This window comes from Carettochelys insculpta, chromosome 1 (genome assembly GCF_033958435.1).
Source record: "Carettochelys insculpta isolate YL-2023 chromosome 1, ASM3395843v1, whole genome shotgun sequence".
NCBI lineage: Eukaryota > Metazoa > Chordata > Testudines > Carettochelyidae > Carettochelys > Carettochelys insculpta.
This window is the reverse complement of record NC_134137.1, coordinates 185,314,726-185,340,952: the sequence shown is the minus strand read 5'-3', so window position 1 is coordinate 185,340,952 and position 26,227 is coordinate 185,314,726. Positions and strand designations below refer to the sequence as shown.

General features: G+C 44.2%; 1 protein-coding gene across 4 annotated transcripts in view; it reads right to left on the bottom strand.

The window, feature by feature from the left end:
• APP (amyloid beta precursor protein) overlaps nucleotides 1-26,227 on the bottom strand; it is a 364,206-nt gene that overhangs the window by 38,159 nt on the left and 299,820 nt on the right. For 2 of the 4 annotated variants that reach the window (XM_074997342.1, XM_074997321.1), the window contains 2 exons: nucleotides 10,015-10,236; nucleotides 2,410-2,463 (listed from right to left, as the gene is read on the bottom strand). In XM_074997342.1, coding sequence (XP_074853443.1) covers nucleotides 2,410-2,463; nucleotides 10,015-10,236 — 276 coding nt within the window. The remainder of the gene's footprint in view (nucleotides 1-2,409; nucleotides 2,464-10,014; nucleotides 10,237-26,227) is intronic. The other 2 variants (XM_074997353.1, XM_074997333.1) reach the window with 1 other exon arrangement.

Below are 26,227 nucleotides of genomic sequence, written 5' to 3'. Positions count from 1 at the left end.
TTTCCCCCCCCAAATCCAGCAGGAAAGCCTTATTATGCATGAAAGAAATCAATATTTTCATCCCGCTGAAGCAAAAAATGAAGAGTTAATATGGTGACCTGAAGACCTTAAAGGGAAACTAATGTGGAATTGCTAGAATTTAAAGCTTCAAGTGAATAAGGTATTTCACCAGCTTCATTGCCTTGGCTAACGTTTATGGTCCTACAAAGGAACTCTCATATTTCACAGTGGTGTTCTCTTCTCTATGATGCATGACAGAACAGCCAACACAAAACTTTCTATATAAAAAGTGAAGTGAAATCGACTATATCCAATGCAAACCATTTTTTCCTTCTTTACGTTATGATAAACTGAAGTATTTCTTGTAATAAGTGGTTAAAATTCAAACAGAATGGTGATTAATTTAAAAGTGATTTTATATTTAATACTTTGAGTTTGATTATTTATTTGAAATGCAATACTTGGGCTAGTGTATATACCCCTGTCAATAGCTCTGAATGCTTCAGGATTTGAAAGTTATCTGAATTAGAACTTCAATTTGTGATGAAAGATCAGGTGGATAGTTGTTGCCAGACATTCTTACTTTGGGCCGACTGGCAATAAAAAGTCTCACTATGGTTTTTACACGTTATTTGAGACCTGGCTTGATCAGACTTTTAAGAGTTCAGTGTGTCTACGTAACAATCTGTAGTGAAGCCTGAACATGGCAAATGGGAGCAAGAGTATATCGTCTCATATGGGCACCTACCAGACTTTCCCCCAGCTCATTTGTGAAAAATATTTAAAAATGAATATGGGTCTCTTAGCAGCAGGCTTTTGATTATGCATGTGAAAATGCCATTTAACACTGTAACAAGCATAAACAAGTGAATAAGACATTGCATAGGAAAAGTATGAGAGGAAAAATCATTGTAAAGAAGACAAGATTAAAATGTAAGTATTTTGGGGGTGAGGGAGAATGAATATAAATATTTGTATGAAAATGCTGCATATTCTGCGGTATTTCTGTCCCTCTTTAGGAAGATATAGATCCCACGAGATAAAAATACAAAGGTGCTATGAGCATGTTCCATGATCTCAATATGTTTCAAATGGCATATGCCTAGATCTGTAACTGAGGGGATTCCTGGGCCCACTCATCTTAAATGGAATAAACTGGTACTCTGTACAAAACTAAAGCATTGTTAGAATGATGGTATGATCATATTACCCAGGCTGAAACTGGAAATGTACTTCAGACTTGGTTTGCAAGATTGTTTTTTTTAAATTGTAGCATTTTCTGTAGGTAGTACATAATCACTTTCTCTAAAATATTTAAGCATGCAAGACAGTGACACTTATCTTTGGTATCAGAAATATGGAAGGGGGGAGAGGTTTTTTTTTTTAAAGTTCATAGATTTGCTTTTCAAAAATGTGATGGTGCAGTGCTGAATTCTGATCCCAAACCAGATTGATCTAATTTCAAAGATGTGATAAAGGGGAATCTAAATTAGTCAGATCTGGAAAGGAAAGTACTACCAGAAAGGACTCCTTCATGAGCTTGAACAATACTTCTGTAAAGCAGCTCTGCCTTTGAGAAATGCATCAAATGGCTGATATTAAAAAGAAAAAAGTCCTGTTCCTTAAACACTCCTAAAAAGTTTTAATGGCCCCCACCAATTTTCAAATTGTAGAAGCTGAATCCTGCATTTTTTGATTCAATATATAAAATCTATTTTTCAGGACAAAGTATATCCATTACTTTCGAAGTACAGGGTGAACCTCTCTACTCCAGAACTCTCTCATCTGGCAAACTCTGTAATCTAGGCTTTATCTTATTTAGCTGGATGACCACTTATCACGGGTGTAACCAAGTTTCCCGTGGTCCCATAAAGTTTGTTTACAGCCACCACTCCTGGCTCTCAGTGTTCTGTGCTATTATTAGTTCTAATTTATCCCTAAATGTCTTCTAAAGAGTCCTGTAAGCAGTGGAAGTGTTGGTAATGTGCTAGAAAACATTGACCTCCCTTAGGCCGGCAAATTCTCTCTCCAGCACTGACCAGGTCCCAAGTGTACTGGACAAGAGGGATTCAAGCTTTATATATGCAGTGGTGCTGCTGCTTTCTTGTTCACAAAACAAAAACAAATAGAAAACCCTACACTTTTTCTATATGGGAATTAAAAATGGACTCTTTCTCCAGTCTCCTCTCCTTTCCTTTTTTTGCAAGCACATTCAAATACAGAGATAGCATTCAGAGGGGAGATTTGTGAGACCCCCTATTAAAATTCTGTCCACAAATCCCCCTCTGTACTGGCTTATGACCTGACACAGGGGGTCATAACAAAGAAAAGGTGATCATTTCTGCTCAAGCAGGACACAGACATGCTGGGAAAAACACAGGTTAGATAAAAGCCATGCAAGTTATATACCTGGTCTGGTGGTCAATCCTCTGTCTGCAGCTGGTCGGGCATCAACTGGCTCAACTGGGCATGTGCAAAAAAAAAAAAAAAAAGCAAACAAACAAAAAAAACCCAAAATGATAAGTCAACTACTCTTTTGTTGGGATAGTGCAGGAGAGACATTTGCCATAAAGAAAGTTATAATAGCACTGACTGGAAAAGATTGTCTTAAGTTAATCCTGGAAATAAAAGGAAGGAGAGAGGAACAACTTCAATAGTGTATTTTGTTGCTGACATATCAATCCAGTGCTTTATATTCTCGATACTGCTCAAATTAGAAACCACGAAGATCAAAGAATTTTACAGTCAGTAAAAATAAGGCTTTATACACCGTATGCTTAGAAATGACTTTTGAGGAGAAGTCGGAACAGGAAGAGACACAATGAGTCCTTTCAGCAAGTTTTAATTAATGCTGATTTCTAACCTCTTCCTCACTAAATCTTAGTTTACTTTTCCAGATTATTCATTTTTGAAGGTACCAATCAGGCATTAGAAGAAAAAAAGTTGGGAAGAAGGGCGCTTTCGAAAGTGGGGTTTCCTTTCGAAGGAACCCTGTCTAAACAGCGGTTTGTGTTTCAGAAGCATGGGAGAATGCAAATAAGGCATGAGACATTTAAATTTGCATCTCATTTGCGTTTTCCATCAGCTGCATTTACCTGCCCCTTCTGAAAGGGAGGGATAGTGTAGACGCAGTCAAAATGTTTTGGTTGGTATCCAGTAAATCTAATCATCCATCTAATTAAATTACCTTCCATTTTCAAAATGCAAGAGGACTTGAAGAACAGTTATATGTCAGTGCCCCCATACACATATTTAAAAATTTGATATTCCCACAGGGAGGCCACATCTACCTGATGACTTTATGTGCTGCTTATCAGAACACAGGGCACTAACAGTAAATAGGCTCAGCTCTAGCCCTGTGCAGCTTCCCCTGGCCTGGCCCCAGAGGGCTGCCTGGGATGTGGCTCTGGTCTGTGCCCCTTCGTGGCTGCCCTCCCATATGGTTGCTGGGGGATATGGGTTCCTGCCTACACAGCTTGGGGCTGCCACCCCTGGCCTCCAGCCGCCAAGGAAAGCCAGAGGACATGGGCTGAAGCTGGAATAATGGACATGGGCTGCAGAATGGGAATAATCTGACTCTTCTCCCACAACTTCAGGTAAACCCAAACTGCACCTGGTGTTATTCCTTCCCTCCACCACCCTTGTGCTTCCTTGTGACAGCGGGCACTGGAAATGCCAAAAGGGCACAATGCAGGTGGGGAGGGGGAGTGCAGGAGTCCAGACTGGGCATGTGAGGATGACGACTTTGGGGGGCTCAGGGCAAAGGTTTGGGGTGTGTGTGTGGAGTGTGGGGACAAGGGCGCTATTTAGGGGAGGCAGGAGGAGCTGAAGACCTCTCCTAAGATTCACGTCAGAACACTGCTTGCTGTTGTACTTGGTCACGCTCAGGGAGCGAGAGGAAAGCACATCGCTTTAGTCACTCATGATTCTGCCCCCTGCTCTGCCCCTGCCAACAGAGATAGGAATGCGTGCGCAGTGTGCGCTTTCCTCTGCTTCCCTGAGAATGATGGAAAGGGGAACAGCAAGCAGCATCTCAGTATGAATCAGGTAGGGTATGGGAGCGTTGCTTCATCCCCCCACCATCCGGGGGGCGGGGGGGGAGGAGGGAGAGAGAGAGAGAGAGAGAGAGAGAGAGAGTGTGTGTGTTTGGGGAGCTGGGAAGGATGAAGGGGCTCACCCCCAGTTGTCTCCTTTCACCTGCTTAGCTGCTTGCTGCCAGCTTCAGGAGAGCCCCGGCAGCCAGGCTGAGAGCGCACCAGGCCTCCTCCTGCAGTGCAGTGCTCCACCTTACTGTCACCTCTGCGTCGAAGCCTTTTGCTCAATTTCTCCAATTGTGGGTTTCAGCCCTTCAGGGCAACAACATTTTTCCCCTGAAAAGGGCCGCACAATCCTGCTGCTGCAGACATCCTGCCCTTATTCCTGCCTCTGCTCGTCACCATTTTATCGCCCTCAGCCAGTTCCCATGTTCTCTGAACATCTTTTCCCGAGTGGCTGGTACCCCTACGCTGTTACACTCGATACTTCAAAGCAGGGACTGAATATGCTGTGGCAAAGGCTGATGAGAAGCGATAGTTGAATGCAAGAGTAAAATTTACATCAGCCACTGCAAAACTAGAAGACCTGGTTGTGGGCAAGAAAAACAGTGGCAGCTGAATAGGGAGGAGAAGGGGCCTGTTTGTTGTAAATTGGTGTGGCCTACACCTGGCTGGTCCAATACTTCTGATGCTGAGGGAAATCACACTACAGGTTCTACCTCCCTCGTCCGTCATGGCTGGAACCTGACTGGTCCCAGACAAGATAATTTGCCATAGTAGGGGAAGTTTCCTTACAATGGCCCTAACCCACCTACTCCACCCCCGCAACCAGATTGCTCACCTATCTGCTGCTGTGTGGACACCTTGGATTGGGCTCTGCTTATGCTTTTCTTGTTGTGGAATGCCGAGTCCAGCCCCAGCCCCAGCCCCAGCCCCAGCCCCAGATGATTGCCAGCTCTGACCCTGCAGAACTGCCGGGGGGGGAGGCCCACTCCAGGTGGAGCCTTCTGGGGCTGCCCTGGTCCTGCAGGGGTGCTAGGAGAATCCGGTGCTGGGATCCAGCCCCATGGGGATGCCTGGGATGCAGCTCTAGCCTTGTGCTGCTACCCCTGGCCTGGCCCCAGAGGGCTGCCTGGGATGTGGCTCTGATCCGGGCCCTTCGTGGCTGCCCCCACACATGGTTGCTGGGGGATATGGGTTCCTGCCTGTGCAGCTTGGGGCTGCCATCCCTGGTTGCAGCCCCCAAGGAAAGTCAGAGGACATGGGCTGCAGCTTGCCCTCCTGCCCAGCTCTCTCGTCCCAGAACATCCCTGCTCCGGCCAGATGAGGGATGTTGCTGATCAAAGAATGCCGGTTTTAGGAGGTACAACCTGTACTTAACACTTGTACAGTTTTTATCAACCAGCGTTCTCACAGTGCTTTATGAAAGGAAGGCAAGGGTCATTACCCCTCAGGTTTACGGAGGGTGAAGTTGAGACACGGGAGAAGTGACTTGCCCAAGGTCACAGAGAAAAGCTAAAACTGGGAACAGAAACTTAAAATCTGCTAAAGTAACTAATGATTTTGCCATCTTCCATTTCTGGGTGCTCTGTATGAGACACTTGAATGGGGCCTGGTTTCCAAAAAGTGCTGAACTGCTGTCTTCAGAAAATCAGGCCCTTTTCAAGGTTTTTCCAAGTTGGACATCCAGTCCCTAGGAATTCAAATATCATTAATCACTTCTGAAAATCTTGGCCTGCTATTCTTGACTCCTAATCCACTGCATTTGCTGCACTCTGCCGTGTCCCCCCCCCCCATTATAACATTGGTACATCCAATGCAAAGTAAGTCTTGCAATTCTGGGCTAACTGCATTAGTGCTGTCAGTTACTTGGCAACCCCAGGGGATTGTCTGCAACGACAACTTTCCGTGTGCTTAGGGAAAATGAACCAGGGCAGCTGGAAAAAGAGCAGCAGACTAGGAATGCATGTCTGCAAAACAATCAGCAGGTAGGGTTTGTCACACAGGGAACAGCATGTTTCAGGCCATGAGGTGTGCATCAGGGAGAGCACCAACTTATTGGTATGTGCTCTGAAGAATAGGTAGTTGCTGAAAAGATGTAAAGTGGTGTAACTCTGCAATGTACAGGATGAGTATGTGCGAAGATATGATAACCACAGTATTAAGACACAAGATAGGCTTCGGACCCAGTTTTCAGGAAGTACACTAATTCTGCATGCTCCAAAGCTATTCGTATATACATGACCCTAACTTTCACATGCAAATATGGTAACTGTAGGCACAAATCAGCGAGTGCACAAAATCAGAGCCCAGTGCTATTTTCCATAAAAACTTGACCCAATAAAGTTCCTTATTATACATACTTTTCCCCCATGTTAGGATGACTATGCAGGCTTCATGCAATGTGCCCTTAGTCACTTTATATCTAATATTAAGATAACCTGAGTGAAACATGAACACCCCTAGCACTTTATATTTAATTATCATTTTACCTGGAAGCACCACAATCTGCTTTTCTTTCCTAAAGGAGAAGGGAGAGTCCCCTTCCCAAAGAACTTAAAATCCAAGGCAGGCCTAGTAGTACAATTTTGCACAGGGTCAAGACAGGTGAAAATGGCAACTGGCCACATCATAATAGTATAAGACTATGTTAACAAAAAATGTAATTTTTAAAAAATATAGCCTGTTTCTCACTGAAGATACCTATGCCTGTGTGTGGAGGGAGGCAGGAGGGGAACCCCATAGGATGAAAAATCATAAGCACTCGTAAAATCTTCAGTTTGACTTCAATAGAGCAACGATTTCACTCTTAGTTTCTTCAGAAGTGTTAGGGCAAGTATATCTAGCCAAGCCAAGCTAGACACTAGCAAATGCAATGGACACGTGTCACTAACCAATCCAGAAACATGTTAACTTGTATTATAATTCATTCTTAAAAGAAGAGTACCTGTGAAATTCTCTTTTCCAAGTTTTTAAAATACACTGTCTCATATTACTCAGTCTTATTGCATGGACGTAGATTCTTTATGTATTTTTGGGAAATTAGTTTATTTTATCTGTGTGGAGGGATTTTCAGAAGTCTGAGGGGATGTGCTGGATCTTAGCAGGCTTAAATTTAGACTGCACAGAAATCAATTTTTGACTGGCTGTAACTTCTATGCAGATGGAAACAATTCTAGGCAGAGAAACTGCTAAAACAACACTTACTTTTATCCTGAATCTCCCAGTGTATTGCATACTTGTGTAAAGTCAGACATCTCAGACTTAATAAAACACTAGTGTAAGAAAAAGATCTCTGGACAGACAGCAATTTTGCACATACTATATATCCTGATTATCACTTAAGCACACCTGCAGAAGGGGTAGGTGCTATGTTGAAATACCATAATTATGACATTAAGACTGGATGCACTCACACTTGTTCTTTCATACCATTGCTCAACTTCACAAATTCCTTTTCCAATGGTTAATTAAAAAAATTTCATGCAGCTGTGACAATGTTGAGAAAAAAAAACATCGTAACAATTCATTTAAAATCATTCTGCCACAAATACACATTTAATTTAACTGACAGATATCAGTGTCTATCTGAAAAATTTGTTTTCTGATATTCGTGTTAAATCTAAAAAGGCAACTGACTTACCCAACATATTATAAAGGTTTCCTTGGATGATGATGATAAAGCATATCATGTCCCAATGGCAAACAGAAATAGAATTATGCTCCTGGTAATGTTTGTATTTAGGGAATGAAGGCTTCCAGGGAAAATGATTAATACTCAGGATTTCTGATTGCCAGTATGCCATAAATTATGTTTACTTCCAGCTAAAGCAAAATAGCATTAGCATCTTATATTGGATAGTCATTAAACAGCAAGCAAATTACCAACCTCTCCATCTCCCATTAGAGCTGTTGGATCAGCCATATGGCACATAATCCAGAGGCCAGAAATCTCATTTAACCATTTCCATTTAACCATAACCAGTACTGACTGCTCTGACCTTCCACAAAAGTCAGAACATCCTAGGTGTCTCAGCTGCTCAGAGGACCCAAGAGCTACTGCTGTTGTTTCAACTATTTCCTACAGAGTATTGGAAATCCCTCAGGGATGGGAGGTGGGTTGTTTTTTAAATTTTACTTGTACGACAATTAATTATTTGTTAAGCAATGGCCAGTACAGTACAGTGTAAAATACTGGAGAATGCACAGTGTAAAAGAAAAACACAAGGTGGGAACGTGGTGCATTCGCTCCTGTGGAGGAAAGTGTTTCCCTCAACATTTTTCCTGCTTCCCTAGTCTCTTAAACATGCCATAGTGAGGAAGGCCTTAGCCTGGACAAGCTATAGTGTTTGTGGCCATAACAGAAACATTATTGCTGTGTCTACACTAGCCAAAAACTTCGAAATGGCCACGCAAATGGCCATTTCGAAGTTTACTAGTGAAGCGCTGAAATGCATATTCAGCGCTTCATTGGCATGTGGGCGGCCACGGCACTTCGAAATTGACGCGGCTCATCCAGACGGGGCTCCTTTTCGAAAGGCCCCCAAGCTACTTCGAAGTCCCCTTATTCCTATGAGCAGATGGGAATAAGGGGACTTTGAAGTAGGCACGGTCCTTTCGAAAAGGAGCCCTGTTGGGACGAGCCGCGCGGTGGCAAGGCGCATCAATTTTGAAGTGCCGTGGCCGCCCGCATGCTAATGAAGCGCTGAATATGCATTTCAGCGCTTCATTAGTAAACTTTGAAATGGCCATTTGCGTGGCCATTTCGAAGTTTGGGGCTAGTGTAGACATAGCCAAGGTGAGAAAGTGAAGTTCAAATTTAATAACATTTGTGGAGGAGATGAGGACAGGGGAAGAGAGAAACAATGTACTTGTAGGTCAGACCATATCAGTACCATCAATATATATTGTTAGCATCTGTGGTTTGATAGATAGGAAGGAAGTGACATGGGTACAGGGCAGCCAGAGAGCAGGTTTACTGTCACCAAGTAGTTCCCATTTGTCATTTCCTTAACTGTACAAGAATGCTGATTCTGGTCTGATATAGGAATATTCTGGTCTATACAGACCCTTCAGTACATCTGGGAATAGTTGTCACTGTGTTAACAGAGTGCATAATTAAAAGGAGAGTTCTTTCTGTATTTTTATTAGGAACATACTAAAAGAAATAAGAACCACATGCCTAGATGCAATTCACCTGCCCTTGGGAGCAATAAATTGTTATCTTAGGGTAGCATCTCCATTCTTTCATAAATGCATATTTCTGTTTCAATTCACCTCGACTGGGTTTCTCTCACTAAGATGGGATGTAGGGGAAATGAACAATTAAGAGTTTTCTAGTTGTCATACTAATGTGGCTTGGGCACCTAGACAAAACCTGCCCTTTATGGTAAAATGCCCAATGAACTTTAATGGTTTAGATGGGAATTATTTCAGTTTAAAAACATGAAAATAATATGATTGTTTTAACTATTCCATCAGCTATGCAAAGTACTCCTTTAGAAACTTTTGTGTCCAGTTCCACAAGGCAGAATGCACGCAGAATGTCTCTGCAATAAACACCAGACAATATTCTAATCAGTAAAACCACATCATGTTATTTTTAGCATGATTGCAGGATAGGGTGCTTATTTATGTTAGGAACTATAAGCTCCTGTTTAATTAAGTTATTTAAAATGCACACAATTCTGGTGTTATCCCCATTAATTTACAGAATGTCTTAAATATTGCTGTGTTTATAATAAGGGGTGTAGCTTAAATACAATGCTGAGATTTAATATATATTTACACTTCTGAGATGTAGTCAGGATTTCCTGCCCCATCAAGGAAACCAGGAAGGTGTGGCAGCCCATTTCCCAATCAGAATGAGTAATTTCCTACTTAAGGCAGAGAGCTCCAGACTTTTAGGGCATGAATCAATCATCCCACACCAACTCAATTCAAAACACTTTGGGGTCTGTTCTCAGTGATCCTATGTTACCTTCATTTTCGGTGTTGGCTGGGACAGAATCAACACCAAAAGGATGCCATGGCTGAAGATCATCAAGGCTGAATTCTCCATCAACTGGAAGAAGTTCAACTGTAGTCTTAGTTTCAGTCAATGAAGGCATGAGGGCATCATTTCCATAGCTGATCCTGGGCTCACTAATCATATTAGCCAAAACATCATCAGAGTAGTTTTGCTCTTTCTGAAGCAGTTCATCTGAAAACAAACAAAAGAAAATCTGGTGTCAGTATGTGAGGATTCTCTCAATTTTCCTTCTGCAGGAATTTATAACAGATTTTATTGTTATAAAAAGGGAAAATAAAAGTAAAAACATAGCCTGGGTAACATTTTTCACAGTGCCTGGTGAAAAGCCATCAGGGAACATTTGATACCTTGTTTCCCTACCCAGACCATGGGCCAAACTCCCCTCATTCTGGGGCATCTCATTCCCTTTGATGGTCTCCTCTATGTCTTTTCTCAATATTTGTTAAAATTCAGTTCAGCATTACTCCAAGTGTTAAGCTGTGCGCATGTGGGGAATCTGTAGGAAAGAACAGCTTCATTCTTTCCTCTCCTAGTTTCAGCACGTCATTATCTCTGCAATGCTCTTGACCTCTATCTGCCCAGGAATCCACAGTCTTAATGCTGCATAAACCAGAGGATACTAAGACACTAAGCTGACATAAGGAAACACCTGTTTCTTTCATACAACACAGACACCTCATTCAAACTGTTGCAATATAATTATAATCTCAAGAATCCCAGCACAGCAGACACCCAAATTATCATGACCTGTATGAATTTACAGATAGTTCTATGAAACACGCTGAATGCATGCTTACATAACTTACATAGAACAGTTAAGCAAATGTTTATAAAACTAACTGACACTGCAAAGGTCCATCGCAGGGTGCAAGTGTCCAATAAGGAACCGAAGTAACACCGACTCAACCTTCTCAGATCAGAGTATAAGGACAATTGGGGTAGATGGGGATCACTGAAAATCTGTGATCAAAGGTGCAAGGGTCTGATGCATGTGCAACTGAAGTGGGGCACTCACAGTGACATCTACTCAAGAAGAACCCACGAGTTCCTGAGTCTTATACCTTTGCTCAGTCCACTTGACCAATGATCTCTGTCTCTCTACAGAGGTTTACTATAAAAAAAAAAAGGGGGGGGGGATGGGTATACACAAAAGTGACATACACACGCTATGAAAATGAGAAAAAAAATTCCCAACATGCCATCAACAGCATCTTAAGAGAATCTGACTACCTGAGCTTCAGAAAAAAATGGAGTTGCCGTCCTTTGATTTAAATCTGTGGTCTTGGTGTGATAAAACAGCTTAAACTGTGCCAACTTAAAATGACAGAGATATAGTGCACTTACTAGAGCATAGAAAACAAGCACACTCAGGCCTGCCACCAAACTGAGCATTGAGGTAAACAGTTTAGTTGATTCTTTATCCCAGAATTGAATGCACACTGCTACCTTTCAGCATTTATGTGAGAATGGAATTCAAATGAGTTATCTACCCTGGCAACACAACACTGACCTCTACAAAGACTACTCAAAAATGTCCAGTCATTTATACTAGCTGCCAAATTTCAGGGTCTTCTTGCAATGCTAACTTTGCTCAAATTATTCATAGCTTTTGATACTATCGATCAAACTAATATAAGCCATAAAACATATTCCTGTTCTTCCACAGATTGTTCTCCATAGTTGCTAGTCCTTAATTTTCCCCACCCTGCAAAGGATAATTCTTCAGATAAGCTTGGAGGCCAGAGTGAGCATTCAAGTGTGTATCGGCAGATTGCTGTATTTGGTAACTATGTTTGTGATCAGGGCCTCAAAAAAGACCATTCTCAGGCTGTTCCACGAGAGTTCATCTCATACCAGAGCAAGCAGACAATAAAGAAAAAGTAAAATCCTCTTGTAGATGTTCTCCTCCTATATAGCTCATTAATCAGTGCATCAACACAGGCCAACGGATACAAGAGATACTGTTTTGACACATCTTGTTTTGCTTTGTGAGTACAAGCTCAGAACTAACCACAACTCTGACAATAACCTACGTACAAAATCAGTGACAGAAGAACTCCCAGCAGCTCAGAGTTTGGGTCAGGTTCCAATACCTTAGAAAGAGGATTCTTATCCAGACTATGGAGAACGCCCTCCTCCCTCCCCTCCAATACTATTTCCCTTCCCCAGGCAGCTAGAGGCCTTGCCTCACTGTATTCCTTTTTGAATGAAAAACAGGGCATTTCACTTCTCACGTTGATCTCCTCAGCACAGTCTTTCCCATCCTCTCCTACTGCCTGTGGCTGTTCTGCATGGCACTCTCCTCTTTGGGAGGAAAAAAGCTATAGAGAACGAGGAAAGATGAGGGAAGTAATCTGACATTCATGCAGCATTGTCCCCTCTGCTAGCAGAATTACACCCGCAAATCCTTCAAGTGAAGATGCACCTCATAAGAGGAACCGAGCTATTTTGTTGGTACCCTCACACCAGTCCTGAAAACAAAATAAGCGGTGGCAGCAAAATGACCTTTTCGGTGGTGTACCTGGATGCACACTAGGTTTCTGGTTGCATAACTATGTCAGTGACAAGTGTGTTTCCTGATGTCCGCCACACTTCTGATACAGCTATGCAGACAAAACTTTTAAGTGCAGATCAAGTTTCAATCCCTACCACAGAAAGACTGCCCAGGAATCCATTAGTCTCCTTCCACACCATTACCTTTCATTAACTGAAGCATCTTAAGGGTCCAGGTTTAATACTCAGTAGTACTAGCTCACTGGAAAGAACGCATAGCAGAGCACGGGCCATTCTGGTGAGCACCACAACGTCAGGGATGTTTCCCTCAAGATATTTTTGTCCGGCTAGAAAATCACATTAAACAAACAAACAAATCAACCCCTCCCTCCAAACACAAGAAAAAAGCTGTTCTGTGTACTATTCTGTAAAGTATCTTCATAAGACTACTCGTCTTCCACCGACAAGCACTCACTCACCTCACAGCCTTTATTTAAGGTTTCCAGGTGTCCAGTTTTTGACCAGGCAAAGGGACCCTGGTAGCTGTGCGGACCCAGCCAGTGAAAGTACAGTTGGCAGTGCAGCAGGGCTATGTCCTCCCTCCAGCTCCTGCACGAGCTCCCCACCGGCTGGAAACCATGGCCAATGGGAGTTGTGGTCATGGTGCTTGCAGCATGGCAGTGTGCAGAACCACCTGGCTACACTTTTGTGTAGGATATGGAGGAAGAGGGCATGTTGCTGCTTCCCAGAGCTGACTGAATTAAGTGACACCAGGAGCCTGCATCCCTCCACCCCTGCCCCAGCCCTGATCCTCCTCCCGCACACCAAACACCTTGGTCCCAACCCAGCACACCTACCAGTGCCCAAAACCCACAGCTCCACCCCAGAATCCATGCCCCCACCTGGAATGCCACCCACCCGCAGCTCTGTCTAGTCCAGATCCCTCTCCTACCCTCCAACCCCCTCGATTCCAACCTGGAGCACCCTCCAACCCCCAGACAGCTCATCCCCAGCTCTGCCCCAGAGCCTGTACCCTCAACTGTATCCCTCATCCTCCCAGCCCAATGAAAGTGGGAAGCCGGGGAGCAAACACAGAGCGCAGAGTATGGAGTGATCCCAGGGGCGGGTTAGGGCAACAGTTTGGTTTTGTGCAAGTAGAAACTTGGCAACTCGTACATGCATGAGACAATTGTGCCAATTTAATTAAATTGGTCTAGAAGTGGATTTAAATAATTAATGCAATTGTGGACACACTTACAACATCCGTCTCACTAACCTGGATTAGCTTAAGCCACACTGATATATAAGATGCATTCAGACTGAAGTAAGTGTCCCCTTACAACAGGATTACACGAATTTAGTTAGAGGAGTTTCTAAACAAATTTAATTAAACTGCTACAATTTATTCACCTTATAGGGCTAACAGAAGGAAACCAAATATATGTACAAGAACTACAGTACCTAATGATATTTGGTTTGGAGAGTGAAATAAGTTCGTCCAGCAAAAGCATTATTTTGCCAGTGTTATTGTTGTAGGTACGCAGGGGAATTTTCTGGCACAGCTATACTGTTAAATGAAACAATACACCACTATGCTGGCAAATTTTTTTCAGTGTAGACATGTCTTTCAAAAGAAATCTACTTTAAAATCACCTGAATTTCAAACTGTTCAGTAAACAGAAGCAGACCGCATTAAGAAATGTGGAGCATGTGCACAGAACATTTCAAAGAGTTGCGTTCTATGCACCTTACAAATGTGTTTCAGTAGAACTTTATCCCAAATGTGCTCTGCCCAGCTGATGACAGAAGCCTAAATACTCAAACTGCGGAGAGACATGCTTGGTTTGAGATTGAGTATTTTCTCCATTATTAATAACTCCTGTATTGTCTCCATTTCATACTGAACTCACTCGGCTTCCTACACACTGTCAGGTTAAAAATAGGCAAAACCCCACCAATCTAAGATATGGCATGATTCATCCAACTTTTCCCAAGGCTTGGTTAAGTGAATCAAATCAATCTCTGACTGCACATATTGTAGCTTTCACATTGAAAATAACCACATTCCACTACATGAAAATGGTTACCTCAGTAACATAAAAAAAAACATATAAAAGATTTCTAACAATCACTGCATTCTGGACCCAATTCAGCAAAAAAAATTAAGTAAGGGCTTGACTTTACTGAAGTCCATCCTTACTCTGAAAGCTTTTAAGCACGTACTTAACTTAAAGCATTACTTAAATGCTCTGAAATCAAACATTAAACTTGTGCTAGTGTTTTGCTGAATTGGGTGTTATTAGATTTATTTTGCATCTTAATATTGCATACTATTAAGTGTGATCATTACACCATTATCAAGCACTACAAAAACACAAAGACTCAACCATGCTTTATTCTGGGTTGAACTAATCCTGTTTTATAGTATTAAGTCAAGCTCTAAACTGGAAGGCAAAACTGACCTGAGCTTTATTAAATGTGATCTATATACTGGCAGGAGCAAGAATTCCTCTTTTGCCTGAGTGCTTTGATGGTAACAAAGCTACTGACGTCCAGTATATCAAGGAGGAGAACAAGCACCCGGAAACGGAAGAGAAATGAAGAGGACTATACAGGTGTGATGTCCTGGACTACTACTGCAGTATGCTGGTAATAGGCCCAGTCTGCAATGTCCAGATCCATATAAAAGTTTCTGTAGGTCAGGGTGGTTGGTCTTTTGAATTTTGGCTCAAGACCATTACTGTATAAAACAGGAGGCTTCCCCCCCGGCCCCCCCCCCACTAGAGGAGAGAGTTCTTAGAAAATTCATTTACATCATCTTAAACAACTTGCTTTCCATAAGGGATCTGAAGAAGTGGGTTTGTCCCACGAAAGCTCATCACCTAATAAATCCTTTTGTTAGTCTTTCAAGTGCTACATGACTGCTGTTTTGTTTTGCTTTCCATAAACTCACTGATTTTATTCCAGGAATCCTGAAAACAGAAGCTTTGACAGCTTATTAGAACAAAGGCTTTAAAGATTATAATAGAGAAATCTTCCAGAGGAGTCTACAAAGGTATTGTGCTACTACTCACACTTTTCTCTTCAGCAGTGCCCATGTATTTTGAAAGAAGCCAAATTCAAGAGTTGTGAAAGACAACAATGGTCTCACTCAACTCCTCACTGAGGAGAGACTTTCACAGCGCTTCAGTAAAATATTTCAAATGAGATCTGCTGGATAATTCCTGGAATAGAAAAACTTCAATTCTGATAAGGTGACAAAGCTTCTTTTCCAATATGAGCATTTTGAACATTGGGTCTGCTTCCACACAGTAACTGTCCAAAACATCAACCCTTGATCACCATCACCACCACCACTCTTATCTCCTGAAGCTTGTTGTTGTTGTTCATGTACTGCGCTATGTTCTCTCTGTTACCATCAAACTGCACAGACAAAAAAACACTAATGCTGCCTCCAATTAGCAGGTCACATTTAATGGAATTCTGGTCCACTGTCCCCTGCAAATTGGAGCTTGTCTCATGCTTTAAAAAGGATTATTTCAACACTGAACAGAGCATAATTAACTTTTTTGTAGTGTTTGATAAAGTTATAATGATCACACTTAATAGTATGCAATACTAAGGCACAGTGAATTTTAAAGAACCCAATTAAGTGAAGCACAAGTGCATATTTAACTTTGATCTCAGTGCAACTTAAGTATGTGCTTGAAATGAAGCTTTAGTTTATGCCCCTGCTGAATAACGATGGAGTTCAACATATGGTTAAAGTTAAACACACGCACTTTTGTTTAAGTTTAAAACAAAGATTTACCAGTTTCAGAGACACATTTTATTAGGGTTAGACCAGAGTCATTTGTTTCCACTTTCTCCAGAGTCTGCCACAAACCTCAGGTTTTGGACTCTTGTCTGATTCTAGAAATCTGCTATATATTTCTCTGGGGAAACTGCAGTTACTAATTATAATAATTTTTGCTATGTCTAGATTGCAAACTTTGGTCTCCCAACAAAAGTCTGCGTCGTCAGGAGCCTTCTGCTAACATCCCAGTCATCCTCGTTCCACGAGCAAAGGGGAAGTGTTGGCAGAGGAACTTTTCCCAACATTTGGCCCCATGTGGAAAGGCCAAATGCCAGGAAAGCCTTTCCTGACAGATCTGTTGTCAGGAGACTAGCAAATGCATTGTGCCATTTGTGTATCTTTTGCCAACAATTCTCAGCAATCTAGACACAGCCTTAGTGAGCAAACTTTACTAAATATTGTGTCAGTGTATGTGAATTCACATATGCACATAGACCATCAAAATACATATACATAAATGTGAATGCACGTATAATATTTATTTAATATTTAACTCTTGGTTAAAATTAATTACAGCTGTTTTCCTCTAGTTAAGGCCAAGAATATTGGAGCTGGCTTGTAGGATGAGACAAGACTCTAAAACCTGAGGTTTGTGGCTGTGAATGGAAAAAAAATAAAATGAATGACTGCTTTTTCCTGAATAGATTCAAAGTATGACTACAGAGCACAGTTTCATGACACAAGGCCCTCTATCAAGTTCCAGTGTTTTTTTTTAAATATTAAATTTGGTTAATTGAATGCTATTTTTAACAAAAAACAACAGGACTTGCCTTTTACAGCTTTAAAAACCTTTGATTTTTCAGACATTCAAACAGCAATATATGAAACTATCTGCTAGATAGCAGATGATTAAAATAAATTAAAAGTTAGATATAAAGAGATTTTACTCATCTGTGATTAAATCTTATTTGTACACAAATAGACTGTATTATGTCTTGTACATTGCTGCACTGCAGTTCTACTCTGAAGCTGAAAATGTGCTGTTATAGCCACAGTTCCAGTTCCTTAGAAAAGCTATGGTCACTTAAACATAGTGCAAGTTGCTGTTCCTCACCAGCTTCTTACAAATTCTGAATAGAACGCAATTATTTACATGACAAGTCCAAATATTTCAACTTTGCAACCCTGGAGTTCCAGCAACCTTAAAAGAAATTCTCTTTTATGCCTCCCTCGAAATGTTAATTATAAAAACCTAAAAAGGCACAGAACACACGATATGTCACTGAGACAGACGCATCCAGTACAAAAGCACATAAATTGGGACTAAAAAAAAAAACAAAACAAACCCCAACATAAAAAAACCCCAGAAAGTAAGTGAGGTGCCACGACTGCCCACCCACTTACAGCTGGTGGGCATGGTTCCCAGGTTCCTAACACCTTAAATGCCATTCTTGTTTCTCCTTGGCCCACTGAAAATTATGGAGATACAGACACTAACAGAAATAGTATTTACATAATTTTAGAACAAACATTTTAAGATGTCTTCATACAAGGACACGCTCAATATTTAGGACTCAAAGGCTCTTAAATGGGATTAATATAAATAAAATGAGATTAATATAAAAAATAAAGTCTGTCACTCCCACTTTCATTTCTTGTGGCTCAAACTTTTATCAATACCTGCGTCATTTTTCCCCTTGACCATTGCTAACTTCTATCCTTGCCTTTTTATCTCCAATGTATTCAGAAAACCATTGAGAGAATATTCTTTTCCATCTGCAACTTAAACCATATCACTCCCCTCCAGGAGGCTCATATTAACTTTCTCTGACTTTCTATGTTATTCTAGTTTACAGACTGTTTAAAACATGATATGGTTTGGCCTTCAATGGCCGAAGATACTTACTGCATTTCAGCGAAGAACCATGCTCCAAAACATATCCATTTGTCTCAGTATAGATGGGGGGCCTTAATATTTTTCCTTGCATTACATCCACACTCTACCCATACCAATAAATGCTCAAACAATGAGATTAGCAAAAATAATGCTATGCATACTACACATTAGATTATCATGAAAGATTTTTTTTAAAAATCCTTACAATGCTCAAGACTGGCCTCCAGGAAGCTTCCATTTTTCTGCTGAGATGTATGGAATAAAGAGTCTCTTACCAGAGCAGACTCAGACATTTTCTTTCTGGTTATGCTATATAGAAGGGCTCCTCCATATAAACAGTCTGGCTAATGCAAGCCACAAATTAACCATATATTTTCATCAATACAGTAAGATTCTCTTGGGACACGCTGGTGATCAGCCTATCACCCCAATTAAACAAAGGGGCCATCAGAAAAGGTCTGAAAAGACCTACTTAAAATGTAATATCACGTTCAATAACACTCACTACCATTTCAGTGATGATAATGTTTACTTGGCAATATCCATGATAAAATCCTGATGCTTAGCATTCAATGCCTATTTAACTTCTGCTCAAAGCCTCTTACTGCCTTGGAATTGGTTGAATTCACAACAAAGGCAGAACCTTGGCCAATTCTATCATGATTAACCAGCAACTGTCACCTTTCTCTATAAGGTTACTCTAAGGTGGTTACCTGGGAGCAATCTAAATATAGTACGCATCCCAAAAGAGTAAGATACAGTGTACAGGAAACCCTTGATTTAACGGACTAACGGGAGCTCCTCCAGCCCCAGTGTCCCCAGCCAAATCGGCAGCACCAGATGCTCTGGCGGTGGCTCCAGGGAGTTGCCAGCATTTATTTAGGTGGGGGACGGGTGCCTGCGGGATACCGTCCATTATTTCTGAAGTTGGTTAAATTGAGGGTTTACTGTAATGATAATTTACAATTAAAATTACCCTATAAAAAAAGCCTTTGAACAGAACATTTCTGTAGAATGTTATCATCAAGTTTTCTGCACTGATATAAGCATCTGCAAATCATAGAATCATAGAATGCGAGGCCTGGAAGGGACCTCGAGAGGCCATCGAGTCCAGCCCCCTGCCCTCATGGCAGGACCACGTACCGTCTGAACCATCCCTGATAGACATCTATCTAACCTGTTCTTAAATATTTCCAGCGACGGAGATTCCTCATCTAATTACACAGCAAAATTCAAAAGACAAAGCGACTACAGCAGTGTCATGGATCTGGTTAGACTCCCCCAGCCTGCAGCCCATGGGGTTGCAACTTAAGGATCCCCAGGTATGTTAAGCCTCCAGAGTCTACACAGGTTTTCCCAGTTTTGAGGGCTCTTCGGCACACATTAATAATGCAGACTCTCCATCTATCACCCCTTCTGAGAGCAACACCCACATGGCCCTGACACAGTGCCCAAAGGCATAGCTAAGTCCCAAGACTCCCCTTACAGGATAAACAACCACCTCTTTCTGAACGCCACCCACAGGTGAGTGTCTTTTAGCTTACATTCAGCTTTCATGACCATACGGTAGGTGTGTCATATAAGCTATGCAACATGTTATTACTCTGAACTTGGTCACATGAAAAATAAACAGTTCCATGCAAAATTAAAAAAAACCTACATGTATCTCTCTTCACTCTAGGTCATTCTCCTCTTGGAGAACTTTTTCTGTTCAGGTAGACAGGCAGGCAGGTAACCTCCCCCCTGCTACCAACTTATCTGGCTCCTGCAGCAGTTTCCATCATCTTAAGCTAGAGACAAATGGCCTAGAGTGAGAGCACATACAGGAAACTGTGTCCTTCATAATCTTCCTCTCTCTTCTGTTGAGTTATTCCATTGAGGCTGACAGAACTGCAGGGTACCAGGTGATTTTGTTGCTAGGTGATCTTGCTAAATCAGTTCCTCCGGGAAGCATCCAGCCTCTTTTCTAAAGCTACTACATTCAGCAGTCAATCACTTGTGTCAACAAGCCTCTTTTGTCAGCCCTTTGCCTTCCACTTCTGAAATTTCAGTTTAACAGAGAAGGCAAAAAGATGCACTCTCACAATGGCATCTGCAGTTTGGTAAAGATATATAATCTTTGTATTTCTAGAGTCATACTCACGCAAAATTCATGAATTGTATGAACACATTCCCCAAATTCTGACAGTCTTTAAAATAGAAAGCCAGATGTCAGTGGATTTATACGGTTAACTCTTTCATAACTGGCAGTTCAGGGACCAGGAGGTTGCCAGATAGTCAAATATTCTGGCTAATAGAGAGGTATACCTAGCAATGCATAACACTAAAGACAAACAAGATTAGATATTAACAAACAAAAATCTGTGCGGAGTACTGTATATACCAAAAACAGTGGTATTGTACACTGTAAACTTATACTGTATCTTGTAGGTAGTCCGTCGCGTCCAATGATGACATCTTGAGCTTGCACAGGCTCATTGGCTGTGGACTCACATGTGGCTGAGGAGTCCAAGCTTTGAAGGGCATGGGCGTTCACAGTGGGGGCAAGCGAACTGTCCTGGCTGTTAGTGAGGCTGCTGCTGCTGCTGCTTTCTTCCTCTCACGAGCATCACTGAGGCATATGCATCACTGCTCTAAAAAGTTGTCATATGCGTGTCGTATGAGAGCATGCTAGCCTGTTCAGTCTTTTGCATGCTGCTCTAGCTGATCTGGTTTTAAACCAGCATGAGCAAAGTTGGCCTTCATGCAGTCATTATACCGCTTGCGAGGCTACCTTGATTCCTTTTGCCCTGAGAGAGTTCACTGTAGAGGAGTTACTTTGGGATTCTTGACTCCTCCATTCGTATGTTGTGCCCTGTCCAGCGAAGCTGGGCTTTCAGAATCACAGCTTCGATGCTCGTGGTTCCTGCTCTGTCCAGGACTTCCAGGTTCGTAACTATGTCCTGTATTTACTTCACAGTAAAAGAGAAGTTACTCACCGTAGTAACGATGGTTCTTCGAGATGTGTCCCCGTGGGTACTCCACGATAGGTGTCGAGCTCGCCCTGGCGCCACAGATCGGATCTTTCCAGCAGTTTCTGCCGGACCGCGCATGCGCCGGCGCACGCCGCTCCCCTGCGTGCTCCCGGCCACGTGCGCAATCCGGTCCCTGCCAGTTCCTTGACCAACCGCCTCGGACGCTCCTGAAAAACACTAAACAGAGATCCGAAGCGGGGATGATGGGCGGGTGATGGAGCACCCACAGGGACACATCTTGAAGAACCATCGTTACTACGGTGAGTAACTTCTCTTTCTTCCTCGAGTGCCCCCGTGGGTGCTCCACGATAGGTGACTACCCAGCAGTAACCCAAGTAAGGAGGTGGGTAATCGGGTTATGTGCAGCTTGCCCCCGAAAGGACCGCTGTCGAAAGACGGGTATCCTCTTGGAACACCCTGTGTAGGGCATAATGCTAGCCGAAGGTGTGGTAGGATGACCAGGTCGCCGCTGTGCAGATGTCTTTTAACGCAATGCCCTAGAAAAAGGCGGTTGATGCTGCCACCGCCCTGGTGGAGTGAGCCCTAGGCGGGGCCAGTAAAGGAGTCTTTCTAAGTTCGTAGCACATTTTTATACAGGATACGATGTGCTTCGAGATTCTCTGAGAAGAGAGACCTTCTCCTTTTGATCTGGGAGTGAGAGAGACTAGGAGTCTATCCGTTTTCCGGAAGGACTTAGTCCTGTCTATATAGAAAGCCAGCGCCCTCCTCACGTCCAGGAGGTGTAGGCGCGCCTCTCTGTTGGAGTTATGAGGCTTTGGATAAAACGAGGGTAAAACTATAGGTTCGTTGATATGAAACTCTGAAGAAATTTTCGGAACAAAGGCTGGATGCAGCCACAAGGTTACCGCCTCCTTTGAAAATACTGTGCAGGGTGGCGTTGCTATAACTGCCGCGAGCTCGCTCACCCTGCGAGCTGACGTGATTGCAAGAAGGAAGGTTGTTTTTATCGTAAGGAGACGGAGGGAAACTGTGGCTAAGGGTTCAAACGGTGGTCCCGTTAGCGCGTTAAGCACCAGGTCCAAGCTCCACGAAGGTAGAAGCGGTTTCCGAGGGGGGTACAGGTTAACCAGCCCCTTGAGGAACCTGGTAACCATGGGATGGGCAAACACCGTGGGCCCTTCCTCTTCATGCCGGAAAGCCGATATAGCGGCAAGGTGGACCTTTAACAAGGACAGGGAAAGTCTGCCTCTCTTGAGGTCCAGTAAATATTCTAATATTACAGATATAGGCACATCAAGGGGAGCTAATTGCTTGGTAGAGCACCATGCAGTGAATCAAGTCCATTTCTGCTAGTAGGTCTTCCTGGTAGAAGTCCTACGGCTACTTTCTAGGACTTGTTGCACTCCCTCCGTACATGTACTCTCTAGGGAACTGAGCCATGGATTAACCATGCTTGCAGTCGCAGGCCTCGGGGGTGTGGATGCACTATGGACCCCTGGGCTTGCGTGAGCAGGTCTGGCGCCACCGGAAGGGGCAACGGTGGGCAGTCCGACATGCGCAGAAGCAAGGGGAACCATTGCTGTCGATCCCAAGTTGGGACTACTAGGATCATGCGGGCTCTCTCTCTCCTGGCTTTCTGCAAGACCTTGTGGATGAGCACTGTGGGAGGAAATACGTAGAGCAGGGGGCCCTTCCACGAGATCGCGAATGCGTCCCCCAGGGACCCCCATCCCAGTCCTGCCCTGGAGCAGTATTGAGGGCACTTCTTGTTGTGTTGAGTGGCAAACAGGTCTATCTGGGGAAACCCCCATGCGTGAAAAAGCGGTTGTAGCAGATCGGAACGGATCTGCTACTCGTGTGTGAGTGCGAAGCGCCTGCTCAGCTGGTCTGCCTTCATGTTGTGAGCGCCTGCTAAATACGAGGCTTTCAAGGTTATATTGTTGGCGATGCACCAGTTCCGCAACTGGACTGCTTCCGCACATAAGGCACGGGACCGAGCTCCTCCTTGGCGATTTATATAAAACATGGTGGAGGTATTGTCTGTATTGATCCCGACTACTTTGCTTTGTATATAGTCTCGAAAGTGTTTGCAGGCGTTGAACACTGCTCTGAGCTCCAGTATATTTATATGCAGCGACTGTTCTGTAGGGGACCACAGTCCCTGCGTCACCTTGTCGCCCATGTGTGCTCCCCACCCTATGTGGGAGGGGTCGGTAGTGAGGAAGATAGAGATTTGTGGTTGATGAAAGGGTACCCCTGTTAGCATGTTCTTGGGGTTCACCCACCATTGCAGGGATCTGCGCACCTCTGTCCTGGGCGACACCACTCTGCGGACGGTGTGTGTTGCTGGTTTGTAGACGCTCGCCAGCCAATGCTGCATGCTGCGCATGTGCAATCTGGCGTTCTGTACTACGAACGTTGCTGCTGCCATGTGGCCTAACAGCTGTAAGCACATTAGAACAGGCACGTGGGGCTGAAGGTGATGACTTGTATGAGGGAACCAATGGCGCGAAAGCGAGCATCTGGTAGATAAGCCCTTGCTGTGACGGAGTTTATGCGTGCCCCTATGAACTCTATGTCCTGTGTGGGGTCGATCTTTCACTTCGCCAGGTTGATGACCAGGCCCAGTGAAGAGATCGTGCTTGCTGTAACGCGTATCATGCTTAGTACCTCTTCCTTCGAAGCCCCTTCCAGTAGGCAGTCGTCCAGATATGGGAATATAAACACCCCCCGTCTGTGCAGGTAGGCTGACACCACTGCCAGGGTCTTGGTAAAGACTCCGGGGGCCGAGGAGTGGCCAAACAGCAGAACCTTGTATTGGAAATGTTCTTTGCCGACCATAAACCGGAGAAAGCGTCTGTGAGCCGGGTGGATTGTTATATGGAAATACGCGTCTTGTAAGTTGAGGGCTGCGAACCAATCTCCATCGTCCAGTGCCGTGAGAACAGAGGCGACTGCGATCATCCGAAAGTGTTGTATGCGCAAGTACCGGTTGAGGCCTCGGAGATCTGAGATGGGCCTCCAGCCTCCTGTTTTTTTCTCTGTGAAGAAGTATCTTGAATAAAACCCTTTCCCTTGGAGTTGCTCCAGCACTCTTTCCACTGCCCCTGTAAGCATAAGATGGTCCACCTCCTGCTTGAGTCTCGCTTCGTGGGAGCTGTCCTTGAGATGGGGCCTGGGTGGAGGTCGTGGCGGTGGGAGCGACTGGAAGGGGATCGCGTAACCCGTGGCTATGATATCCAGTACCCATTTGTCTGTGGTGATCTTTTGCCACTGGGCGTAGAACGGTCGGAGGCGATGATGGAACATTAGCTTTGGATGACATTGCGCGATGGTAGTGATAGTGCAGCCCTCGATCTGTCCATCAAACTTGCTGCCTTTGGCCCTGCCCCGAGGATGCATGGCTCTGTTGGGAACGTCGCCTGGGAGTTCTATACTGTTGGTGCTGTTGATGCCGCCCTTGTTCATAGTCCCTTTGGTACTGAGCACGCTGGGGTTGATACGGGTATCGTCTTTGCTGAGGGTAATACTTTCTCTTCCTGTATGGAGGGGTATAAATCCCCAAGGTTCTGAGAGTGGCCCTTGAGTCTTTACTGGAATGAAGGACCGAATCAGTTGATTCAGCAAACAACTTCTGCGTGTCAAAGGGGAGATCGACAATCTTCGCCTGCAGATCCCTCGGGATACCCGATGTCTGAAGCCAGGACTCCCTGCGCATGACCACTGCCGTAGCTGTTGAGCGTGCCGCCGTATCTGCTATGTCCAGAGCGATCTGAACTCCTGTCCTCGAGGCTGCGTAGCCTTCCTGCACGATGGCCTTCAGCACCGGCTTCTTATCCTCTGGAAGCGAGTCCACGAGAGAAGTCAGTCTGGAGTAATTGTCAAAATTATGGTTCGCTAGGTGTGCTGCATAATTTGCCACTCTCAACAGTAGGGTGGAGGATGAGTAGACCTTTCTGCCGAATAGCTCTAGCTTCTTGGCATCTTTGTCCATTCCCCCTGCCTTGTACTGGGAAGTTTTTGACCTCTGTTGAGACGATTCCAACACCAGAGAATTTGGTTGTGGGTGACTAAAGAGGAACTCCATGCCCTTCGCCGGGACGAAGTATTTCTTATCCGCTCTCGTTTATAGGTGGAGCGGACGCTGGGGTCTGCCATATCGTGGTAGCGGACCCCATAATTGTTTCGTCGAGCGGAATAGCTATTTTAGAAGAGGCCGGAGGCCTCAGGTTTTTGAGGAGCTTATGGTGCTTCTCCTGCACCTCTGCTGTTTGGATGCCTTGCGTAAAGACCACCCTTTTAAACAGCTCTTGGAACTGTTTGAGATCGTCTGGGGGGTGGACATCCCCTGGGGCTGTAGCCTCGTCGGGGGAGGACAGAGAGGAACCACTGGGGTAAGCCTCTCTTGAGCCCTCGGGGTCCTGTTGACGATGATACATCCTCTCGCTGGAGGCTTGCGAGGGAAAATCTTGGGGTTCCAGAACCAACTCCCCCTGAGATAGCTGCGTTTCCGTCCCCGTCCGCGATTGCCCTCGGGGATAGTGAACCGTCTGGGGGGACCTGTCCCTGGGGGTGTGCCTATGGTGTCTATGCCCAGTGTGATAGGGGCAACCATGGCAACGCAGGTACGGTTCCTGGGATGGAGACCTGGACCACTCTCGAGGCACATATCCCCGGCGTCTGGGGGAGCTAGATCATCTGGGTGATTGAGACAGTGGTGAAACTGATTTGTGGTAGTACTCCAGGGGGTCAAATCCCAGAAAAGGCGAGGGTGGCCCGAGCCATGGTGACGCTGGCTGGAGGAACGGGGAGGGAGGCTCAGGGTAGACTGGGGGAGACCCCTGCCTCCTTGTTGGAGTTCACAGCATAAGGGGAGGGCTTAGAGAGAGCAGCCCTGCAGCCCTGTCTGGAGAAGGGCTGCGGTGCCGGGTTTTCTCTGCTGCCTTTCCCCTCCCATGTGGGGCTGACTCCGCCCCTTTCCGTGCCAGGGATCTTGGCCCC